The sequence below is a fragment of the Scyliorhinus torazame genome, chromosome 6 (assembly GCF_047496885.1).
Source record: "Scyliorhinus torazame isolate Kashiwa2021f chromosome 6, sScyTor2.1, whole genome shotgun sequence".
NCBI lineage: Eukaryota > Metazoa > Chordata > Chondrichthyes > Carcharhiniformes > Scyliorhinidae > Scyliorhinus > Scyliorhinus torazame.
Genome location: NC_092712.1, coordinates 15764680 through 15790260, shown reverse-complemented (window position 1 = coordinate 15790260; position 25581 = coordinate 15764680). Strand labels below are relative to the sequence as shown.

The 25581-nt window shown below is 51.6% G+C and overlaps 1 protein-coding gene across 5 annotated transcripts in view; it reads left to right on the top strand.

Moving 5' to 3' along the window:
- hsf1 (heat shock transcription factor 1) overlaps positions 1–25581 on the top strand; it is a 179781-nt gene that overhangs the window by 119800 nt on the left and 34400 nt on the right. For 3 of the 5 annotated variants that reach the window (XM_072507969.1, XM_072507968.1, XM_072507967.1), the window contains 2 exons: positions 18980–19063; positions 25462–25567. In XM_072507969.1, coding sequence (XP_072364070.1) covers positions 18980–19063; positions 25462–25567 — 190 coding nt within the window. The remainder of the gene's footprint in view (positions 1–18979; positions 19064–25461; positions 25568–25581) is intronic. The other 2 variants (XM_072507971.1, XM_072507970.1) reach the window with 1 other exon arrangement.

Here is a 25581-nt window from a genome sequence, read left to right as displayed (position 1 = left end):
TGGGAAATGTTCAGACTGGAGTCCAGTTACTAGTGGAGTACCACAAGGATCTGTTTTGGGGCCGCTGCTGTTTGTCATTTTTATAAATGACCTGGAGGAGGGCGTAGAAGGATGGGTGAGTAAATTTGCAGATGACACTAAAGTCGGTGGAGTTGTGGACAGTGCGGCAGGATGTTACAAGTTACAGAGGGACATAGATAAGCTGCAGAGCTGGGCTGAGAGGTGGCAAATGGAGTTTAATGCAGAAAAGTGTGAGGTGATTCATTTTGGAAGGAATAACAGGAAGACAGAGTACTGGGCTCATGGTAAGATTCTTGGCAGTGTGGATGAGCAGAGTGATCTCGGTGTCCATGTACATAGATCCCTGAAAGTTGCCACCCAGGTTAAGAGGGTTGTTAAGAAGGCGTACGGTGTGTTAGCTTTTATTGGTAGAGGGATCGAGTTTTGGAGCCATGAGGTCATGTTGCAGCTGTACAAAACTCTGGTGCGGCCGCATTTGGAGTATTTCTGGTCGCCGCATTATAGGAAGGATGTGGAAGCATTGGAAAGGGTGCAGAGGAGATTTACCAGAATGTTGCCTGGTATGGAGGGAAGATCTTATGAGGAAAGGCTGAGGGGCTTGAGGCTGTTTTCATTAGAGAGAAGAAGGTTAAGAGGTGACTTATTTGAGGCATACAAGATGATCAGAGGATTGGATAGGGTGGACAGTGAGAGCCTTTTTCCTCTGATGGTGATGTCTAGCACGAGGGGACATAGCTTTAAATTGAGGGGAGATAGATATAAGACAGATGTCAGAGGTAAGTTCTTTACTCCGAGAGTAATAGGGGTGTGGAATGCCCTGCCTGCAACAGTAGTGGACTCGCCAACACTAAGGGTATTCAAATGGTCATTGGATAGACATATGGACGATAAGGGAATAGTGTAGATGGGCTTTAGAGTGGTTTCACAGGTCGGCGCAGCATCGAGGGCCGAAGGGCCTGTAATGCGCTGGAATGTTCTATGTTCTACGACTCAGTTGACCAATATGCAAAACGTGCAGACACATTCCATTCATCTGCAACATTTTACCAGTTCCTGTATACAGGAGACTGGTTTAATCGTCAGCAAACAACTGAAGTCCAGGTAAAGCTAGAAGCAAAGGTCCTTGCTGCATAGGAACCAATTCAGCTGATGGAGTCCAGGGAGCCATATGACAGAGACGGGTGCTTGGGAACGAGTACCTGGGAAGAGGGGGCGGATAGAGCGCCTGGGAAAAGGAGGTGGTTAGAGCACCTGGGAAGAGGGGGGGGATAGAGTATCTGGGAAGAGGGGGTGGATGGAGTACCTGGGAAGAGGGGGGGATAGAGTACCTGGGAAGAGGGGCTGGATAGAGTACCTGGGAAGAGGGGGGGGGATAGAGTACCTGGGAAGAGGGAATGGATAGAGTACCTGGGAAGAGGGGATGGATAGAGTACCTGGGAAGAGGGGGTAGATAGAGTACCTGGGAAGAGGGGGCGGATAAAGTATCTGGGAAGAGAGGGTGGATAGAGTACCTGGGAAGAGGGGATGGATAGAGTACCTGGGAAGAGGGGGGGGGTAGAGTACCTGGGAAGAGGGGATGGATAGAGTACCTGGGAAGAGGGGATGGATAGAGTATCTGGGAAGAGGGGATGGATAGAGTACCTGGGAAGATACGTGGGCAGCACGGTAGCATTGTGGATAGCACAATTGCTTCACAGCTCCAGGGTCCCAGGTTCGATTCCGGCTTGGGTCAATGTCTGTGCGGAGTCTGCACATCCTCCCCGTGTGTGCGTGGGTTTCCTCCGGGTGCTCCGGTTTCCTCCCACAGTCCAAAGATGTGCAGGTTAGGTGGATTGGCCATGATAAATTGCCCTTAGTGTCCAAAATTGCCCTTAGTGTTGGGTGGGGTTACTGGGTTATGGGGATCGGGTGGAGGTGTTGACCTTGGGTGGGGTGCTCTTTCCAAGAGCCGGTGCAGACTCGATGGGCCGAATGGCCTCCTTCTGCACTGTAAATTCTATGAAGAGGGGGGTGATAGAGCACCTGGGAAGAGGGGGTGGATAGAGTACCTGGGAAGAGGGGGGGGATAGGGTATCTGGGAAGAGGGGGCGGATAGAGTATCTGGGAAGAGGGGGGGATAGAGTATCTGGGAAGAGGGGGCGGATAGAGTATCTGGGAAGAGGGGGCGGATAGAGTATCTGGGAAGAGGGGGCGGATAGAGTATCTGGGAAGAGGGGGCGGATAGAGTATCTGGGAAGAGGGGGCGGATAGAGTATCTGGGAAGAGGGGGCAGATAGAGTATCTGGGAAGAGGGGGGGATAGAGTACCTGGGAAGAGGGGGTAGATAGAGTACCTGGGAAGAGGGGGGGATAGAGTATCTGGGAAGAGGGGGGGGGATAGAGTACCTGGGAAGAGGGGGGGATAGAGCACCTGGGAAAAGGGAGCGGATAGATTATCTGGGAAGAGGGGCGCGATAGAGCACCTGGGAAGAGGGGGGGGATCGAGGCAGCGGAGGAGGAAATGCAAAAAAAGACACGTTCTTGATGGACAAGAGTCCCAGTGTGGAGAGAGAATTCGGAAGTGGAATGAGTGGACATAGGGGCTTGTAGGGGTGCAGAAGGCTGGGCGTCCGGATTAACTGAGACAATGATAAAGGACGTACGGGGTATGTTAATGACACACTGAACTCAAGAAATAATACAGAACCCGACGCTGATCACAGTAACAGGAAATGCCACCCGAAGAGAATTGTGCAGGTCACTGGTTGCAAACTGCCCCAACTACATTGTGGCCCAGCGAGGCAAGGAATCCATGGCACCGGCGTCTACATCAGCCCCATGTGGTCATACACTGTACTGCAGTGAGAATTTACCCAGAGAGATAGCTGAAAAAATGGTCAGGCGAACTTTGGGGATCATTTTTGGTGACCTTTTGGCGACCCATTCTACACCATCCCAAGACCCATCTGCAGGTCAAGAACCTCACTCACTGGCCTAACGGGTGTGACTACCTCCTGAAATACTGTGACCAGGTACCTCTCCCCCGCCCTGATGTGTCCTAAGCTCAGAATCCAGCTCATCACACTTGCATTTATTAGCTGAGGCATAGAGCTTTCAGAATGAATAGAGCAGGGAGGTTATGCTGGAACTGTATAAAATGTCAGGCCACAGCTGTATGCAGTTCTGGAATCCACGTTACAGGAGAGATGTGATAGCAGTGGAAAGGGTGCGGAGGAGATTTACCAGGATGTTGTCTGGCCTGAAGAGCGTTAGGAAGAGAGATCCAATAGACTGGGGTTGTTTCCCTTGGAGCAGAGGAGACGGAGGGGGGACATGATTGGGATGTATAAACTTATGAGGAGCAGAGATGGAGTCTGCACGTTCTCCCCGTGTGTGCGTGGGTTTCCTCCGGGTGCTCCGGTTTCCTCCCACAGTCCAAAGATGTGCAGGTTAGGTGGATTGGCCATGCTAAATTGCCCATAGTGTCCAAAATTGCCCTTGGTGTTGGGTGGGGTTACTGGGTTATGGGGATAGGGTGGAGGTGTGGGGTGCTCTTTCCAAGAGCTGGTGCAGACTCGATGGGCCGAATGGCCTCCTGCACTGTAAATTCCATGATTCGATGAGTAGGCAGAAACAAACGTTTCCCCTTGATGCAGGGGTTAATGACCTGGGGGCATAAATCAAGGTAAGAGACAGGAGGTTTAGAGAGGATATGAGGAAAAACGATGGACGTGGGAGTTTGGAATTCGCTGCCTGAAAGGGGCAGAGACCCTCAGAACATTTAAGAAGTATTTAGATGTGCACTTGCGATGCTAGGGCAGACACGGCTTTGGGCCAAGTGCTGGGAAATGGCATCAGAATGGTTAGGTGGCTGCTTTTGAACGGCGTAAACGGGATGGGCAAATGGCTTTTTCTATGCTATGGGGCTTTGACAAAGGGTCATCTGGACTCGAAACGTTTGCTCTTTTCTCTCCCTACAGATCCTGCTAGACCTGCTGAGATTTTCCTGCATTTTCTCTTGGGCCTTTTCTATGCTGTACGATTCTATTTTTTTTTTCTAGTTTTCCAAATAAGGGGTAATTTGGCGTGACCGGTCCACCTACTCTGCACATCTTTGGATTGTGGGAGTGAGACCCACGCAGACGCAGGGGGAATGTGCAAACTCCACACGGACAGTGACCCGGGGCCGGGATCGAACCCAGGTCCTCGGTGCTGTGAGGCAGCGGTGCTAACCACTGCGCCACCATGCCGCCTTGCTGTATGATTCTATGACTCTCAGTCATCTGTTCTGGGCACCTGAGGCATAACTGCATTGGTGGATGATGTACAACTTTCTCAGCTGGGAATGCGAACAAGAAACAAAAACCCATAATGACACTAAAAAATGTAAGTTGCAATAAGAAAACCTTCCAAATGGATACAGACTGGTTCGGTGAGTGGGCAAAAATGTAGCAGATGGACTTCCGATGACGGTGGGCGGGAGGCAGCAGCACGTTGGAGGGCTCCCGTTCGGGAACGGCATTGTCGGGGGTTAACGCCCGGTCCTCGGGACAGCGAAGGCAGTAAAAGTCGGGAGACAACACAGAGGAGGGGAATGTCGAAGACCAGCAAAAAAAAGCAGCTGAAAGTCCGTCGGGGAGTGGAAAGGTCACCGCGGGGTCAGTAAAGAAAATGGAGGCTGGAGCACCAGGGGAGGCCGCATTGCTTACGGCTGAAGAAATAACTAAGGTGATGGCTGCGGAATTCGAAAAGCAGTTTGCAAAATGCATGGAGGCGGTGAGGAAGGAGATGAGGGAGGTTTTGAGTGCGCTGGTGGAGGAGGCGATTTCCCCGGTGATGACGGCGGTGGCGAGCGCAGTGGCGGAGGTGCGAGAGCAAGGGGAGGCGCTGAAGGAAGTGGAGGAGACGGTATTGCAGCACGGTGATCAACTTGCCTCGATGGGGAAGGAGATGCGGAAGGTGATGGACATTAACAAGGATCTGCGAGGAAAAATGGAAGACCTGGAAAACAGATCCAGGCGACAGAATTTGAGGATTGTGGGGCTGCCCGAAGGAGTTGAAGGACCGAAGCTGACTGAGTATTTTGCCGCGATGTTGGCGAAACTATTGGGGGAGGGGGAGGATCCCTCCCGATATGAACTGGATCGGGCTCATCGGTCGTGGAGGCCTGTACCAAAGGCAAGTGAGCCGCCAAGGGCAGTGACTCTGTGCTTCCGTAGGTACGGTGTGACGGAGAAGGTCCTGAGCTGGGCCAAGCAGAAGCGGGTGGTGCAGTGGGCTGGAGCTGGTATACGTGTATACCAGGACTTTACGGTGGAGCTGGCGAGGAGGCGGGCTGCCTTCAACCGGGTGAAGAGGGCACTGTACATTAGCAAGGTGCAGTGCGGCATTGTATATCCAGCGAAGCTGAGGGTGACTTATAAGCTCGGGGACTTTTATTTTGGAACGGCGGAAGCAGCGGAGGAGTTTGCAAAGGCAGAAGGACTGTGGCAGAACTGACAAATTGAGGAATGGCCATGTGCCGATGTAACCTCATGACTGTATTTTCTTCTTTTTTGTTTCATGCGTGCGAGTGTAAGGGCTAAAGGAGCCAATGTTGTATATATTTGGACAAGGGAAGGGACGGGACTTTCGCTCGAAAGGAGGGCTCTTTGGGGTGTAGGTGGATATGCGGGGTTTGTGTGCTAAAAGGGGATCTTTGGGCTTTCCTAGGGCCGGGCAAGTGGGAAAGGGACCCGGGGCGGGGGGGGGGGGGGGGGGGTTACAACTCTTGGGTATCATGTACGGTACTCTTTCAGAGGTTGGATGGCGTTGAGTGGGGGGGGGCGGGGGGGGGGGGGGGGGGGGCGGGGGGCGGGGGTGGACTCTATAGATGAATGGTGACCATGGGCGGTCCCGGACTCCTTTTTCTTTTTCTCCTGTGCTTTTTGTTTCCACCGTGGGAGGGTTTGTTTTATTGGATGCATATATTGACAGGTGGGGTGGTGGGAGGATGGGATCGTTGGTATTGTTAAGGGGATTGATTTTGTATTTGTTACTGTTTACTGTTTGTGGGTGGGGTGTAAATGTTTGAAGGAAAATGTGAAAATGTAGAATAAATAAAAAAAATGTTTTTAAATGTAGCAGATGGAGTTTAACGTTGATAAGTGTGAGGTCATCCATTTTGGTCACAAAAATGGAAAGGTAACTTATTATCTAAATGGGGAGAGACTTTGGGGTGCTCCGGTGCAGAGGGATCTGGGTGTACTTGTGCATGAGTCACAGAAAACTAACATTGCAGGTACAGCGGGTAATAAAGAAAGTGAATGGAATGTTGACATTTATACAGAGAGACAAGCCCTCCGTATACACAGGATCTGCTTGACGAGGAGGAACGTAACAGACATCTACAGATGCTGAAAGATGCCCTCGTAAGAACGGGATATGGCGCTCGACTCATCGATCGACAGTTCCAACGCGCCACAGCAAAAATCCGCACCAACCTCCTCCTAAGACACGATTGACAGAGTACACTTTGTCGTCCAGTACTTCTCTGGAGTGGAGAAACTAGGACATCATCTTTGCAGCATTCAACACGTCATCGATGAAGACGGACATCTTGCCAAGGCCACATCCCCACTCCTTTCCTTCAAACAACTGCGCAACCTCAAACAGACCATTGTTTGCAGCAAACTACCCAGCCTTCAGGAGAACAGCGACCACGACACCACGTAACCCTGCCATGGCAACCTCTGCAAGACGTGCCAGATCATCGACACGGGTACCACCATTACATGTCAGAACACCACCCACCAGGCACGCGGTACATACTCGTGCTACTCGGTCATACGCTGCAAGGAAGGATGTCCCGAGGCGTGGTACATCGGCGAGATCATGCAGACACTGCGACAACGGATGAAGGACATCGCGCGATAATTACCAGGCAGGAATGTTCCCTTCCAGTGTACACTTCAGCAGTCAAAGGCATTCGGCCTCTGATCTTCGGGTAAGCGTTCTCCAAGGTGGCCTTCAGGATGCATGACCATGCAAAATTGCCAAGCAGAAACTTATAGCCAAGTTTTGCATGCATGATTACGGCCTCAACTGGGATCTTGGATCGCTACATTTAACCCCCCACCTGCCTTGAGACAATTCACACCTCTTTAAACTGTGATGATCCCTCTCTCCAGCCGCACCGTCTGGACCTGTAAAGACTTAATTACCTGCAAAGACTCTTATTCAAAGTATCACCTTGCATCATTGGCTTTGTCTATATATGCTGTGTTTGTGTAACCTGCCTCTTCATTCGCCTGATGAAGGGGCTATGCTCTGAAAGCTCGTGATTCCAAACAAACCTGGTGTTGTAAGACTTCTTACTGTGCCCAACCCAGTCCAACGCCGGCACCTCCATATTATCCCTTTAGCTATAAAGTGACGGAGTATGCAGGTAAGGAAGTGTTGTTGCAGCTATAGAAGGCATTGGTGAGGACGCACATGGAGTATTGTGCACAGTTTTGGTCCCCTTATTTGAGGAAAGATGTAGTGGCGTTGGAGGCAGTTCACAGGAGGTTCACTCGATTGATTCCAGAGATGAGGGGTTTGTCATTTGAAGCGAGATTTAGCAGTTTAGGCCGATACTCTCTAGAGTTTAGAAGAATGAGGGGAGATCAAATTGAGGTATACAAGATGGTAAAAGGTGTGGATACAGTGGACGTGTAGCTGATGCTTCCTCTTGTGGGGCATTCCAGAACGAGAGGTCATCGTCTCAGGAAAGAGGTAGCAATTTTTTTTAAAAATAATTTTTATTGAAGTTTTCACAAAATATCAACAACAAAATGAAAAAGGAGCCCAATAGAATTAAATACAAAACAAAATAAAACAACCCCCGCGCCCCCCCCTCCCCCATACATAAATAAATTAACACCCCGAATTAACATATAACAAATATATACACCCCCTCCGATCCCCCAGTGTAGACAAACAAAAATACAATAGGCCCCCCCCCCGGGTTGCTGCTGCTGCTGACCATTGTCTACCGTTCTGCCAGGAAGTCCAAGAACAGTTGCCACTGCCTGAAAAATCCTTGCACCGATCCCCTTCAGGCAAATTTCACCCTCTCCAATTTAATAAACCCCGTCATGATCCAGGATTCCATGCTTGGGGGGCCTCACATCCTTCCACTGAAGAAGAATCCTTCGCCGGGCTACCAGGGATGCAAAGGCCAGAATACCAGCCTCTTTCGCCTCCTGCAGTCCCGGCTCACCTGCAACCCCAAATATTGCGAGCCCCCAGCCCGGTTTGACCCTGGATCCTACCACCCGTCCTTGCTAAGCCCTTCCAAAACTCCTCCAGCGCCGGGCATGCCCAGAACATACGGGTGTGGTTTGCTGGGCTCCCTGAACACCGTACACACCTGTCCTCACCCCAAAAAAAACCAGCTCATCCTTGTTCCGGTCATGTGTGCCCTGTGCAGCACCTTAAACTGTATGAGGCTGAACCTCGCGCACGAAGAGGACGAGTTCACCCTCCCATGGGCATCTGCCCACGTCCCTTCTCGATCTCTTCCCCAACTCCTCCTCCCACTTACCTTTCAACTCCACCACCGAGGCCTCCTCCTCCTCCTGCATCACCTGGTAAGTTGCCGAGATCTTCCCCACTCCCACCCAACCCCCCCGAGAGCACCCTGGCCTGTACCGTGCGTGGCAGTAGCAGCGGGAATTCCACCACTTGCCGCCTGGCAAACGCCCTTACCTGTAGATACCTAAAGGTGTTCCCCGGGGGGGCGCCCATACTTCTCCTCCAGCTCACCCAGGCTCGCAAACTTCCCATCCACAAACAGGTCCCCCAACCTTCTTATCCCTGCCCTGTACCACCCCGAAAACCCTTCTATTCTCCCTGGGACAAACCGGTGGTTCCCCTGTATTGGGATCCACACTAAGGCCCCCACTTCCCCCCCTGTGCCGCCTCCACTGCCCCCAGATTTTGAGGGTAGCTGCCTCCACCGGGCTCGTGGTATACCTCATTGGATGGAGCGGCAGCGGCGCCGTTGCCAGCGACTCCAGACTCGTACCCTCACAAGATGCCGTCTCCAGCCTCTTCCATGCAGCCCCCTCCCCCTCCATCACCCACTTGCGCACCATCGCCACATTGGTGGCCCAGTAGTACCCACAGAGGTTGGGCAGTGCCAGCCCCACCCCCACATCCCTACTCCGCTCCAGGAACACCCTTCTCACCCTCGGAGTCCCTCGCGCCCACACAAACCCCGTTATGCTCCTGTTGACCCGCCTAAAGAAGGCCTTCGGGATAAGAATGGGGAGGCACTGGAACAGGAACAAAAACCTTGCGAACACCGTCATCTATTTTTTAAAAAATAATTTTTATTAAAGGTTTTCATAAAATATCAATAACGGACTTCCGGGTGCGGCGATGACCAGCTAAGTCGCACGTTTCAGCAGCTCCCGTTGGAACGGACTTTTGGGCTCTTAATAGGAGCCCCAACGGCAATTTAAACGGCCAAAAACACAGTGCGGTAAACCAGAAGGGAATCCCCCCGGACACGCATGGATAAGGGAGAGGATAGCGGCTGGAGCAGCGGCAAGGAAGGGAAGCTCAAAGCAAGATGGCGTCGGAAGGTGGCCATTTGTTATGGGGCCCGGACCAACAAGAGTTCCTGCGGCGCTGTGTGGAAGAGCTGAAAAAGGAGTTGCAGAAGGAGCTGTTGGCACCGATATTACAGGCGATTGAAGGGCTAAAGGAGGAGCAGAGGACCCAAGAGCTGGAGCTTCGGGTCGTGAAGGCAAAGGCTGCTGAAAATGAAGACTAAATACAGGGCCTGGTGGTGAAGACAGAGACGCACGAGGCACAGCACAAAAGGTGTGTGGAAAGGTTGGAAGTACTGGAGAATAATTTGAGGAGGAAGAATCTAAGAGTTCTGGGTCTTCCCGAAGGCGCAGAAGGGGCGGACGTCGGGACATATGTGAGCACGATGCTTCACTCGCTAATGGGATCGGAGGCCCCGACGGGCCCTTTGGAGGTGGAGGGAGCTTATCGAGTTCTGGCGCGAAGACGGAAGGCTGGAGAAATACCTCGAGCTATAGTGGTGAGGTTTCTCCGCTACAATGACAGAGAGACGGTCCTCAGATGGGCGAAGAAAACTCGGAGCTGTAGGTGGGAGAACGCGGCGATCCGCGTATACCAGGATTGGAGTGCGGAGGAGGGCAAGTTTTAATCGGGCTAAGGCGGTGCTTCACAAAAAGAAGATCCAGTTTGGAATGTTGCAACCGGCGAGATTGTGGGTCACACACCAAGGGAAGCACCACTACTTTGAGACGGCAGAAGAGGCGTGGACATTCATTGTGGACGAGAAGCTGGAATAGTCTGGCGAGAGAAAGAACCTTTGGGACAAAGTGGTGGGGTGATTATGTGGGGCGAGAAAAACGGGGGGGGGGCTGATTTTTTAATTTTGTTAATTTTGCGATCCTGTAACTTTTCTCTCTTCCCCATGTTGGGGGGGGGGGGGGGGAAAGTATGAGGATCTGTGGGCGCCGGCCATTAGGGGCAGGGCCGAGTGGGAAACGCGGGCTTTGTTCCCGCGCTATGGTAATTATGGCGGGAACAGGGACGCAGGAAGGAGGGGGCCGAGGACAAGGGGGGAAGCCGAGGTCAGCCAGAGTTTGCTGACTTCTGGGAGCAACATGGGGGGTGCAACTACGCTCGAGGGGGATCTAGCGGAGGGGGGGGGTTAACTGGGTTGCTGCTGCTAAGGAGAAGGGGGAGCTGTTATGGGATGGGGTGGTCGAGGCGGGAGGGCGCCGTCGGGATATACGGGTACGTGGGAACCGAGTGAGGAGCTGGGTTAAAAAAGGGGATGGCTAGTCGACAAGGGGGGGGGGGGTAAAGAGCCCCCCAACCCGGCTGATCACGTGGAACGTGAGAGGGCTGAACGGGCCGATTAAAAGGGCACGGGTACTCGCACACCTAAAGAAATTAAAGGCAGATGTGGTTATGTTGCAGGAGACGCATCTGAAACTGATAGACCAGGTCAGACTACGTAAAGGATGGGTGGGGCAGGTGTTTCATTCTGGTTTAGATGCGAAGAACAGGGGGGTGGCTATCTTAGTGGGGAAACGGGTACTGTTTGAGGCAAAGACCATAGTGGTGGATAGTGGGGGTAGATATGTGATGGTGAGTGGCAGATTGCAAGGGGAGGCGGTGGTTCTGGTGAACGTATACGCCCCGAACTGGGATGATGCAAATTTTATGAGGCGTATGTTGGGACGTATCCCGGACCTGGAGGCGGGAAAGTTGGTAATGGGGGGAGACTTCAATACGGTGCTTGATCCAGGGCTGGACCGGTCGAGGTCCAGGACCGGGAGGAGGCCGGCAGCGGCCAGGGTGCTCAAGGACTTCATGGAGCAGATGGGAGGAGTAGACCCCTGGAGATTTAGTAGGCCTAGGAGTAAGGAGTTCTCATTTTTCTCCCATGTTCACAAAGTATACTCACGGATAGACTTCTTTGTCTTGGGAAGGGCACTGATTCCGAAGGTGACAGGGACGGAATATACGGCCATAGCCATTTCGGACCACGCTCCACATTGGGTAGACCTGGAGGCAGGAGAGGAAAAAGAACAGCACCCACTCTGGAGAATGGATATGGGCTTATTGGCGGATGAGGGGGTATGTTTAAGGGTGAGGGGGTGCATCGAAAGGTACTTGGAGCTTAATGACAATGGAGAGGTTCAGGTGGGAGTGGTCTGGGAGGCGTTGAAGGCGGTGGTTAGAGGGGAACTGATATCCATAAGGGCACATAAAGGGAAGCAAGAGGGTAAAGAAAGGGAGCGATTGCTGAAAGAACTTTTGAGGGTGGACAGGCAATATGCGGAGGCACCGGAGGAGGGACTGTACAGGGAAAGACAAAAGCTACATGTGGAATTTGACCTGCTGACCACTGGTAAGGCAGAGGCACAGTGGAGGAGGGCACAGGGTGTACAGTATGAGTATGGAGAGAAGGCGAGTCGGCTACTGGCCCACCAATTGAGGAAGAGGGGAGCAGCGAGGGAGATAGGTGGGGTGAGAGATGAGGAGGGAGAGATGGAACGGGGAACGGAGAGAGTGAACGGGGTGTTCAAGGCATTTTATGAGAGGTTATATAAGGCTCAGCCCCCGGAAGGGAAGGAGGGAATGATGTGTATCTTGGATCAGCTGGAATTCCCTAAGGTGGAGGAGCAGGAGAGGGCGGGACTGGGAGCACAGAGTGAGGTGGAGGAGGTGGTAAAAGGGATTGGGAGCATGCAGGCGGGGAAGGCCCCGGGACCGGACGGATTCCCGGTGGAATTTTATAGGAAGTATATGGACCTACTGGCCCCGCTTTTGACGAGAACCTTTAATGAGGCCAGGGAAAGGGGGCAGCTGCCCCCGGCTATGTCGGAGGCAACGATATTGCTACTTTTGAAGAAGGAAAAAGACCCGCTGCAGTGTGGGTCCTACAGGCCCATTTCCCTTTTAAATGTAGATGCTAAGCTCCTGGCCAAGGTGATGGCGACGAGGATAGAGGACTGTGTCCCGGGGGTGGTCCACGAGGATCAAACTGGGTTTGTTAAGGGGAGACAGCTGAACACGAACATACGGAGGTTGCTAGGGGTAATGATGATGCCCCCACCAGAGGGGGAGGCGGAGATAGTGGTGGCGATGGACGCCGAGAAAGCATTCGACAGAGTGGAATGGGATTATCTGTGGGAGGTGCTGAGGAGATTTGGTTTTGGAGAAGGGTTTATCGGATGGGTACAGCTGCTGTATAGGGCCCCGGTGGCGAGCGTGGTCACGAACAGAGGTCTGACTACTTCCGTCTTCATAGAGGGACGAGGCAGGGGTGTCCCCTGTCTCCGTTACTGTTTGCATTGGCGATTGAGCCCCTGGCCATAGCACTGAGGGGCTCCAGGAAGTGGAGGGGAGTACTCAGGGGAGGAGAAGAACACCGGGTATCTTTGTATGCAGATGATTTATTGCTGTATGTTGCGGACCCAGTGGAGGGGATGCCTGAGATAATGCAGACACTCAGGGAGTTTGGGGAATTTTCGGGGTACAAATTGAATATGGGGAAGAGTGAGTTGTTTGTGGTGCATCCGGGGGAGCAGAGCAGGGGAATAGATGACTTACCGCTGAGGAAGGCAACAAGAGATTTCCGGTACTTAGGGATTCAGATAGCCAGGAGTTGGGGAACCTTACATAGGCTTAATTTAACAAGATTGGTGGAACAGATGGAGGAGGATTTTAAGAGATGGGACATGGTGCCCCTGTCACTGGTGGGTAGGGTGCAGGCGGTCAAAATGGTAGTCCTCCCGAGATTCCTTTTTGTGTTTCAGTGCCTTCCGGTGATGGTCACGAAGGCTTTTTTCAAGAGAATTGAGAAAAGTGTCATGAGTTTTGTGTGGGCCGGGAAGACCCCGAGAGTGAGGAGGGGGTTCTTGCAGCGTAGCAGGGATAGGGGGGGGCTGGCACTACCGAGCCTAAGTGAATACTACTGGGCCGCCAATATCTCAATGGTGTGTAAGTGGATGGGAGAAGGGGAGGGAGCGGCGTGGAAGAGATTGGAGATGGCGTCCTGCAAAGGAACCAGCCTACAAGCAATGGTGACGGCGCCGTTGCCGTTCTCCCCGAAGAAATACACCACAAGTCCAGTGGTGGTGGCAACACTAAAAATTTGGGGGCAGTGGAGACGACATAGGGGAAGGACGGGAGCCTCGGTGCGGTGTGGGAGATGCTCGAGAAGCCCAGCAAACCACACCCACATGTTTTGGTCATGCCCGGCACTGCAGGGGTTCTGGGCGGGGGTGGCAAAGGTGCTTTCGAAGGTGGTGGGGGTCCGGGTCGAGCAAGGCTAGGGTTTGGCTATATTCGGGGTTGCAGGAGGCGAGAGAGGCTGATGTTTTGGCCTTTGCGTCCCTAGTAGCCCGGCGAAGGATATTGCTTATGTGGAAGGAAGCCAAATCCCCGGGCGTGGAGACCTGGATAAATGACATGGCAGGGTTTATAAAACTAGAACGGATAAAGTTTGCACTAAGGGGTTCGGCTCAAGGGTTCACCAGGAAGTGGCAACCGTTCATTGACTACCTCGCATGGCCCGGGCGGGTCCTCAGGGGTGTTTTTGTATAGATATGTGTATTAGGTTATGTATGTTGGATTGTTTGATTTTATTATTTGGGAGAGTTATTTTTGTTATGGCAGTTGCCATTTAGGTTATATATTATTTATTTATTTATTAAAACGGCCACTGTTATTTATATTGTTTTATTGTTGTAAAAAGGAAAACCTTTGTATTGTTTTGTTTGGCCAAAAAATTTGAATAAAATATATATGTTTTAAAAATAAAAATAAAATATCAATAACAAAATGAGGAGAAAAAAAGGAACCAACAGGGTGAAGCACAAAACACAGTCTAGAAAAGCAACCCTCCATACCCCCCTCCCCCCTGTACATAAATAATAATAAATTAACATTAGCACCCCGGCTTAACATAACAGGTATATACCCCCCTCAGTGAATAACAAAAACTGTGATAAAGTAACCCCCTGCTGCTGCTGCCATTGACCAATGTCTATCGTTCTGCCAGAAAGTGTAAGAACGGTTGCCACTGCCTGAAGAACCCTTGTACCGACCTTCTCAAGGTGAATTTCACCCTCTCCAATTTAATGAACCCTGCCATATCGCTGATCCAGGATTCCACGCTTGGGGGCCTCACGTCCTTCCACTGAAGAAGAATCCTTCGCCGGGCTACCAGGGACGCAAAGGCCAGAATTCCGGCCTCTTTCGCCTCCTGCACTCCCGGCTCCTCTGCCACCCCAAATATTGCGAGCCCCCAGCCCGGTTTCACCCTGGATCCTACCACCCTCGACACCGTCCTCGCTACGCCCTTCCAAAATTCCTCCAGCGCTGGGCATGCCCAGAACATATGGGTGTGTTTTGCTGGGCTCCCTGAGCACCTAACACACCTGTCCTCACCCCCAAAGAACCGGCTCATCCTTGTCCCGGTCATGTGTGCCCTGTGCAGCACCTTAAACTGTATGAGGCTGAGCCTCGCGCACGATGAGGAAGAGTACACCCTCCCCAGGGCATCTGCCCACGTCCCTTCCTCAATTTCCTCTCCCAACTCCTCCTCCCACTTGCCTTTTACCTCCACCACCGAGGCCTCCTCCTCCTTCTGCATCACCTGGTAAGTTTCCGAGATCTTCCCCCCCAACCACCCCCCACCCCCCCCGAGAGCATCCTGTCCTGTACTGTGTGTGGCAGTAGCCGCGGGAATTCCACCACCTGCCGCCTGGCAAACGCCCTTACCTGTAAGTACCTGAAGGTGTTCCCCGGGAGGAGCCCGTACTTCTCCTCCAGCTCACCCAAGCTCGCGAACTTCCCATCCACAAACAGGTCCCCCAACTTTCGTATTCCTGCCCTGTGCCACCCCGAAAACCCTCCACCCGTTCTCCCTGGGGCAAACCGGTGGTTCCCCCGTATTGGGGTCCACGTCGAGGCCCCAACTTCCCCCCCCCCCCCCCCCCCCCTATGCCGCCTCCACTGCCCCCAAATTTTGAGGGCAGCCGCCACCACCGGGCTCGTGGTATACCTCCTTGGAGGGAGCAACAGCGGCGCCATTGCCAGCGCCCCCAGACTCGTACCCACACAGGACACCATCTCCAGCCTCTTCCATGCAGCCCCCTCCTGGTCCCCTGGGTGAACCACGTACGAACAACTTGCTCTTCCCCATGTTGAGCTTGTACCCTGAGAAATCCCCGAACTCCCTGAGGATCCTCATTACCTCCGGCATTCCCCCCCACCGGGTCCACCACATATAGCAGCAAGTCGTCCGCATAGAGCGACACCCTATGCTCCTCCCATCCCGCACCAACCCCCTCCAGTTCCTCGACTCCCTCAGTGCCATAGCCAGGGGTTCAATCGCCAGTGTGAAGAGCAGGAGGGACAGGGGACACCCCTGCCTCGTCCCTCGATGCAACCATAAGTACTCCGACCTCCTCTTGTTCGTGGCCACACTCGCCATCGGGACCTCGTACAACAGCCTAACCCACCTGACGAACCCCTCCCCAAACCCGAACCTCTTCAGCACCTCCCACAAGTACCCCCACTCTACCCTATCGAAGGCCTTCGCAACGTCCATCGCCACCACTATCTCCCCCTCCCACGCCGGCATCATAATAATTTTCAGGAGTCTCCGCATATTCGCGTTCAACTGCCTCCCCTTCACGAACCCCGTCTGGTCTTTGTGGATCACCAGTGCCCGGGACATCGTCGGGGGCAAAGCCCCCCCCGCCCTGGCCTCATTGAAGGTCCTAACCAGCAACGGGCCCAACAGGTCCACATATTTTTTGTAGAATTCGACCGGGAAACTGTCTGGCCCCGGTGCCTTCCCCACCTGCATGCTCCCTATTCCTTTGGTCAGCTCCTCCAGCCCAAGCGGGGCCCCCAATCCCACCACCAGTCCCCCCTCCACCTTCGGGAACCTCAATTGGTCCAGAAAGCGGCCCATCCCTCCCTCCTCCAGTGCGGGCTCGGACCAAGACAATTCCTCATAAAAGTCCCTGAAGACCCCATTGATGCTAACCCCACTCCGCACCACACTCCCTCCCCTATCCTTAACTCTCCCGATCTCCCTAGCTGCATCCCGCTTTCGAAGCTGATGCGCCAGCATCCGACTTGCCTTTTCCCCATATTCATAAATCGCCCCCTGGGCCTTCCTCCACTGCGCCTCCCTGGTGGTCAACAGGTCGAATTCGGCCTGGAGGCTACGTCTCTCCCTCAACAGTCCTTCCTCAGGCTCTTCCACATACCTCCTGTCTACCCTCACCATCTCCCCCACCAGCCTCTCCCTCTCCCTCTGCTCTCTCCTCTCCTTGTGGGCCCTAATGGAGATCAGCTCTCCTCTAACCACCGCCTTCAGCGCCTCTCAGACCATCCCCACTCGGACCTCCCCATTATCGTTGGCCTCCAGGTATCTCTCTATGCTTCCTCGGACTCGCTCACTCACCTCCTCGTCCACTAACAGCCCCACCTCCAAGCGCCACAACGGGCGCTGGTCCCTCTCCTCCCCCAGCTCTAGGTCTACCCAATGGGGGCGTGATCTGAAATGGCTATCGCCGAGTACTCGGTATCCTCTACTCTCTCTATCAGCGCCCTGCTCATAATAAAAAAGTCGATCCGGGGAGGTAGCAAATTTAAAACAGCGATGAGGAGAAACTGCTTCTCCCAAAGGGCTGTGAATCTGTGGAATTCGCTACCGCAGAGTGCAGTGCATGCTGCGACAGAGTACATTTAAGATTGAGTCAGATTTGTAATTAGTAATGTGTGGAAGGGTTATGGAGAATTAGCAGGACGGTGGAGTTGAGACCATGAGGTCAGCCATGACCATATTGAAAGCTGGAGCAGGTTCGAGAGATTAAATTGTCTGCTCCTGCTTCTAGTTATTATATTATGTTCTAAGAAAGAAGTATTCTGTCTAATTCCAGCTCTTGGTCTGTAGCTCTGTAGGTAATAGCACCCCAGCACAAATCTGTTCTTGATCAATCCGGGGATTCCTCGATCAATCCGGGGATTCCTCGATCAATCCGGGGATTCCTCGATCAATCCGGGGATTCCTTGATAAAAAGGGGATCAGGGGTTTCGGGGAGACAGCAGGAGAATGGGGATTAGAAACTTATCAGCCATGATTGAATGGCGGAATAGACTCGAAGGGCGGAATTGCCTAATTCTGCTCCTATATCTTATGGTCTAAACGTGCAACTTTGTACTGAACCTTACTGTTTTAAAATATTATTTTTTATTCATTGATTGGATGTGGGTGTCGCTGGCTATGCTGGTATTTCTTGCTCATTTCTGGGAAAGCAGTGGCATAGTGTTACTGTCACTGGCTTAGTAATCCAGAGACCTCGGGTAACACTCTGGGGACCCCGGTTCGAATCCCACCGTGGCAGATGGTGAAATTTGAATTCAGTAAAAATCTGGAATGAAGAATATAAGTCATGAAACCATTGTCGATTGTCGTAAAAACCACATCCGGTTCACTAATGCCCTTTAGGGAAGGAAATCTGCTGTCCTTACCCGGTCTGGCCTACATGTGACTCCAGACCCACAGCAATGTGGTTGACTCTTAACTGCCCTCAGGGATGGGCAATAAATACTGACCCAGCCAACGACGGCCACATCCGATGAACGAATTTTTAAACATTATCCTTGAACTGAGTTGCATGCTAGGCTACTTCAGAGGGGAGTTGAGAGTCAACCACATGGCTGTGGTTCCAGACTCACATGTAGGCCAGACCAGGTAAGGATGGCAGATTTCAGAGCATCCTGTTCCATGTGCAGTCGTGCATGTGACCTTTGTTTCTGCCCCTTGCACGGCTGTGGTCTGTTCATCCACGTGCCCGCAGCCCGACACCACACCCCAATAAAGTTGTATCTACTCGCAATTGCCCACCGAAACAAGACCCGGAGAACACAACTTTTTTTTTTTTGTCAACTACCAAAAAGGTCAAGACTTCCAACAGCCCTCCCAGTTAGAACCCCATGTCCTGTTTGACCAACGCCTTGAGCCTAGGCAATATGTCATGTTTGCACTTGTATTTCCTACTTGCCCCTGTCCTGGAGGGAGGTTTGGAAAAGGCACCTCTTTGAGTGCTGTTGCCTCTTGGGTGGCTGCTTCCTAACTGGGTGATGACAATCCGTCGGCATCAGCCGCCTGTGATGTACGGAAATTAAAGGGATGGGATTTGAAATTTAGGGGAGGACCGCACAGTCCCATGGTAAATACCTGAGCAACCCACAGAATCAAAAACGTTTGCATTAACTCTCGAGCAACCCTTAAATACATTTATAATGTGTATCTTTTACCACACACTTGAAAGGCTGTAGTAAGGTTGTTCAAGAAATGTTGATGGGGTTTGGGAAATGGTTGCTGCTGTCTCTCATAGTGTCTAGCATGACCTTCTGTTTCTATCTTTCAGTTTGATTCAAGCCCAGCAGATGTCAGAGGTCAATTGTGTTATCTCCAGTCTTACCTCCTCTACTCGCCCCAGAGCACTGATAGGGTTAGCATTTCTATTGCACTGCTGTCTCCCTGATATGCACAACGTGTCTCTGTATTAAACCCTCAGCTTACCAACAATACGCCATGGGTTGGAGGCAAGTCTCCTTGTTGTTCTTATTTGAATATCTTATTTACCAATACACAGGGAGGGAGGGGGGGGGGGGGGGTTTGAATACCATTAAAGTCAGTGACCCACCCCCACCCCCTTCATCATCCCATTGCTCCACCAGTGACATGCCAGTGCTTGAAGGCTTCTTCAGCAGTCTTAAGAGAAAGGCCTTTTTAAATTGCAGTGCTCAGTGCCAAGGGATGTGGTGTGAAAATGTCATGCCCTGTAGGTGCACAGAAACACCATTAAGAGTAATATAGAATATTTCCCCAAGTGCTAATGGACACGGTGACGTATTATCAAGAGAAAAAGCAGAATTCCTGTGTTGTGGATATTTTTTCAAATGTGTTGATATTCTACTAAACCCTGTACTAGTTGTTTATGTTTAGTGTATTCTGACCGCTCTCCTCATAGTGCGCTCTCTGTACGGTGACCCTGTGGCGTGAGGCACTACTGGCTCTATTGAGTGAGAAGCCTCTGGAAGCCCTGTCACACGCCTCTGTTCTACATTAAGCGTTAGTCATAGGAATCACTGTTTGTTGGTGGTGTCACGAGCCAAAGTTATTTGATTGAAGTAAACGCTGTAACACAAACGCTTCACACTGGTTACCTTTTGAATGCGTTCGCTGTCCTGTAGGTAGGTACAGCAGTGTCCAAAGATAGCTACAAGATTGAGTGCTCCTGTTTTTGAAAGTTGATCAAGGGGCTGAGTTTCGGTCACCCAAAGTTGCAGGAAACTCATTTTAACATCTGCTGATCCCTGACTCCGCACGTTTCTGTACGTCTAGGATTTCGCCCACAAATTATTGTAGGTCTCACTTAAAATTTGTGGAGTCTGGCCAGTTTTGAACAATTCAAAGTTAAATTGATCATTGCCCCATATTTGGCCCACTGACCAGGCATTGCGTCTCTCTTCCCCTCCACCTTGTCACACGAGCATTTCTTCCCCTATCTAGTTCATGTTGGTATTTTATTCCCAATTCCTCCAAATAAAATCTCGTCCTGTACCCTCAGCATCATTTCCTGTCCCCCTTGTTGCTAGGAGATGATTAAGGTGGGGACTCTGAGCACAGTTTTGCGAGGTGAAGATTTTCTATCACTGAAAGCTTTTCATCTTGTACTCATCAGGACAAACACAAGAATACCAAATTTCAAACTTTGAACAAAGCGTGCTGATCGGTTGGCAAGTCAACTCCGGCTGAGGTGTTACCATGGAGAATGCAACAGGGAACCATGCCGGAAAGTGTCAGCCGATCAGCACCTTTTTTGCCTGTAGTATAAATTGTCACCGTTTGAAATTTGCCATTCTTGTGTTTGCCCAGGTGAGACAAGAAACGTGGGCAACATATTTCTCTTTTCCACACGATTCAAGATTTCTTACTCCACAAACAGTTTATGAATTCCCACTCAAAACATCCTTTCACCCAAGAGAAGGAGCGGGAAATGACCCATGGAAAAAATGCGTCGAAGTACATACACATTTCACCCACCTGGTTACACCTGTGGGCCAAACTCCCAGAGGGCAGGAGTGCCAGCCTCGAGCGTTTTAGGGTGATGTTAGTGTTTACCCCCAGTGCCAGCTTCTATTTTTTTGAAATTCATTTAGGGGATGTTGGCGTCACTGGTTATGCCAGCATTTATTGTCCATCCCTAGTTGCTGTTCAGGAGGTGTTGGTGAGTTGCCTTCTTGAACTGCTGCAGTCTTTCAGGTGTAGGTACACCCATTGTGCTGTTAGGGAGGGAGTTCCAGCCTACAGCCATACTAGTCTGAAAACGTCTGATCTCAGAAGCTAAGCAGACTCAGGCCTGGTTCGTACTTGGATGGGAGGGAGGGAGTTCCAGGATGTTGCCCCAGCGACAGTGAAGGAATGGGGATACATTTCCAAGTCAGGGTGGTGAGTGACTTAGATGGGAACCTCCAGGTGGGTGGGGTTCCCGGGTATCTGCTGCTCTTGTCCTGCTAGATGGTAGTGGTCGTGGGTTTGGAAGGTGTTGTCTAAAGAACGTTGGTGAGTTACTGCAGTGCATCTTGTAGATGGTACACACGGCTGCCACTGTTTGTCGGTGGTGGAGGGTTTGAATGTTTATGGAAAGGGGAGCAATCAAGCGGGGCTGCTTTGTCCTGGATGGTGTTGAGCTTCTTGAGTGTTGTTGGAGCTGCGCTCATCCAGGCAAGTAGTGAATATTACATTACATTCCTGACTTGTGCCTTGTAGATGGTGGACAGGCTTTGGGGGTCAGGAGGTGAGATATTCGCCGTAAGATTCCTAGCCTTTGACCAGCCCTGGTAGCCACAGTATTAATGTGGCTAGTCCAGTTCAGTTTCTGATCAATGGTCACTCCCAGGATGTTGAGTGTGGGGGATTATGCAACGGTAATGCTATTGAATGCCATGAGGTGGTGGTTCGATCCTCTCTTGTAGGAGATGGTCATTGCCTGGCACTTGTGTGGTGCGAATGTAACTTGCCACTTGTCAGCCCCGAGCCTGGATAGTGCCCAGGTCTTGTTGCATTATTCAGCACTTCCGACACCCCAAAAAGCACCATGGGGTCTGGCTTGACCTCCACCCCCACTATCTTGGATAGCATTCCAAACACCGCCTCCCACTCGCTCTCCAGCTTCTCGAAGCCCTAGAACATATGATAATCTTTATTGTCACAAGTAGGTTTACATTAACACTGCAATGTAGTTACTGTGAAAAGCCCCTAGATGTCACACTCCGGAGCTTGTTTGAGTACACCGAGGGAGAATTCAGAATGTCCAAACTACCGAACAGCATGTCTTTGGACTGTGGGAGGAAACCCGGAGGAAATCCGCGCAGACACGGGGATAATGTGCAAACTCTGCACAGACCGTGACCCAAGCTGGGAATCGAATCTGGGACCCTGACACTGTGAAGCAATAGTGCTAACCACTATGCTACCATGCCATCCCCAATATGCGCATGATTTGCCGGCCCCCACCGACACTCATCGCACCCTTCAGCCAACCCACTCATCCTCGTCCAAGTCATGTGTACCCTATGCATCACCTTGAACTGAATCAAACTCCTCTTTGTGCAGGAGGAGGTTGGGTTTACCCATCGCGTCGCCTAGCACCACAGCCCCTAACCCATTTCCCTCCCCAACTCCTCCTCTTGATCCTCACCACCTGTACCCTGGATGTGATGCAGTCAGTCTTTCTCCCAAGGGTGTGGTGAGTGCATTATGTCCAGTTCCAGCCTCTACCATGTAAGTATCCTTGCACTCTGTCTCTGTGGCATTCCTTCCATTGAATCACCATCCATGCAACTTTGAAGGCTCCGTGTCTGACGTGGGAATCTGTCCTCACTCGACAATCAGATTAAAATGATGCCAGTGACAGCCCTGCCATAAATTGCCTTGGTTTTTCTTTTCTTTAGTCTATGATTTCCCCCCCCCCCCCCCCCAATCCGGTGAGCCTTGCCAGGGTAGAGTTCAGTAGGCAGTGTTAATTGGTCCCCTTCCTCCCCTTTCTATCAGGGATCAAGCGGGGGGATTGTTCTTGATAGAAAGTTCACTTCCCAATTTGTCCTAGTTTGATGACTATTCCCTTTTCTGTTTATTTGCCAATACTTGATTTGATGTTGAATATGGAAAATAAATGTGGGTGTTAGGATTACAGGCAAAATTGCATTGTTCTCGTCAGCGGGCAACGAAACCCCGAGGAAACTGATGCAGCATTTGTGTTGTCCAGCTGAGTGTATTCGGGTTTGGTTCAAACATTGGACCTTCTGTTCTCTGTGACTCTGCAACACAGCAGTCAGCGCTCCAGTGAATTGGGTTTTAAATATTTTAACACCTTTACTAACCAGTCCATTAGAAGCTGAAATCATTCGTCGTTGTTTGTTTGATTGAAATAAATCCACAATGAGAAACGGCGATTCAGCCCATTTTATCGAGAGTCTCTGTAATTATTGTGTGGTGCAATGCACTTCCTACCCTCCTGTGAAAAACATTCTAATGCAAGGGTGTTCCTGAGTCATGCCCCATCTACAGCTGGGAGTCGGCCACCTTCTGACTTCGACCTGGCGCAGTCCTTTCAGGGCACATCATTGAATTGTGGCAATTCAACAGAGTTGCAAAGGAAGGGAAGTATCCTCCTCCATGCAGTCCATCGAGTCTGCCCTGACTCTGAAATAGTACTCCACCCATCTCACTCCCCATCCCAATAACCCCGTCACCTACAGATTTCTTTTGGACACTAAGGAGCAATTTCGCAAAGCCAGTCCACTTAACACGCACATATTTGGATGTGGGATCTTACGTGTGTGTCTTTATCGATATGTTTCAGTCTCCATGTGTCTCTGTTTCTCTCTCACTCTCGCTGTCTCTCTCTCTCTCTCTCTCTCACACATGCGCTCTCTCTCTCACGCGTTCTCTCTCTCTCTCACGCGTTCTCTCACGCGCGCATTCTCTCTCGCGCGCACGTTCTCTCTCGCGCGCGCTCTCTCACGGGCGCGCGCTCTCTCACGGGCGCACGCTCTCTCACGGGCGCGCGCTCTCTCACGGGCGCGCGCTCTCACGGGCGCGCGCTCTCACGGGCGCGCGCTCTCTCTAGGGGCTGGTTTAGCACACTGGACTGAATTGCTGGCTTTTGAGGGCAGCACGGTAGCCTTGTGGATAGCACAATTGCTTCACAGCTCCAGGGTCCCAGGTTCGATTCCAGCTTGGGTCACTGTCTGTGCGGAGTCTGCACGTCCTCCCCGTGTGTGCGTGGGTTTCCTCCAGGTGCTCCGGTTTCCTCCCACAGTCCAAAGATGTGCAGGTTAGGTGGATTGGCCATGATAAATTGCCCTTAGTGTCCAAAATTGCCCTTAGTGTTGGGTGGGGTTACTGGGTTGTGGGGATAGGGTGGCGGTGTTGACCTTGGGTAGGGTGCTCTTTCCAAGAGCCAGTGCAGACTCGATGGGCCGAATGGCCTCCTTCTGCACTGTAAATTCTATTCTATGATAAAGCAGGCCAGCAGCACGGTTCGATTCCTGTACCAGCCTCCCCGAACAGGTGCGGGAATGTGGCGACTAGGGGCTTTTCACAGTAACTTAATTGAAGCGTACTCGTGACAATAAGCGATTTTCATTTTTCTTTTCATTTCTCACACTCTCCCTCTCTCTCGCGCTCTCTCTAACACTCGCGCTCTCTCTCTCTCTCCCTCGCGCTCTCTCTCTCTCTCTCCCTCGCGCTCTCTCTCTCTCTCCCTCCCTCGCTCTCTCTCTCTCTCTCTCTCTCTCTCTCCCTCGCGCTCTCTCTCTCTCTCCCTCGCGCTCTCTCTCTCTCTCTCCCTCGCGCTCTCTCTCTCTCTCTCCCTCGCGCTCTCTCTCTCTCTCCCCCTCGCGCTCTCTCTCTCTCTCTCCCTCGCGCGCTCTCTCTCTCTCCCTCGCCCGCTGTCTCTCTCTCCCTCGCGCGCTCTCTCTCTCTCTCTCCCTCGCGCTCTCTCTCTCTCTCTCCCTCGCGCTCTCGCTCTCTCTCCCTCGCGCTCTCCCTCCCTCGCGCGCTCTCTCTCTCCCTCCCTCGCGCGCTCTCTCTCTCCCTCCCTCGCGCGCGCTCTCTCTCTCCCTCCCTCGCGCGCTCTCTCTCTCCCTCCCTCGCGCGCTCTCTCGCCCCCTCACTCTTTCTCCCTCTCTCAGCCACCAGTCTCTCTAGGCATGGATTCTTTCCCTGCAATGGTTCTATTAAGATTGAGTGGGGGTTTTGTTTTGGTGGCTGGTGTTGTGGCTTGTCTCCAAACACTAACTGGAGAGGCGACAGAAACAATGACAGGTAGAGTGCGGCCTCCTTTGGGAGTTACACTTTTAACATGATGTTGACTAAATACATATAACAAATGTTTACATTCAGTAAATAGTTTTATACGAACGACACGTTCATTCAATCAGTTTGAACTGGCCACTTTAGTGCATGGTTCTGTATTGTGAGATACCTCTGTCTGGGACATGAGGTTGATTTCTTCCACTCACTGAGTTCCCATCTCTGCTGTGCTAACACAGAGGAAGCAACTGCTGATGAGGTAGCTCCACGAACGAGGAAGGGCCTCAACTCAAGCTCAGTCTCTCACTCCCTCAGCTACAGGAAAATTGCACTCTAAAGTAAACAAGGTTTAGAAATTGGTGGGACAGTTCTTTATGTTTTCTAAATTCACACTTTGCTTTTATGCCCCTCCGGGAGTTATTTTGAAACGGTGAGGAGAGTAATTCAGTATCAAGGATCACGGAAAAGAAAATTTCAAATATTGACATTACGAAATTACTTTTTCCCTTTCCTTTACCTGTGTAGAAACGACATCTACAATCACTTGGATAGAATTGATTCGAGTTTGGATAACCTACAGAACTTACTATCGGGGCAGACGTTCAACATGGAATCCAGCACGCTCTTAGATGTGAGTTTGTTTCC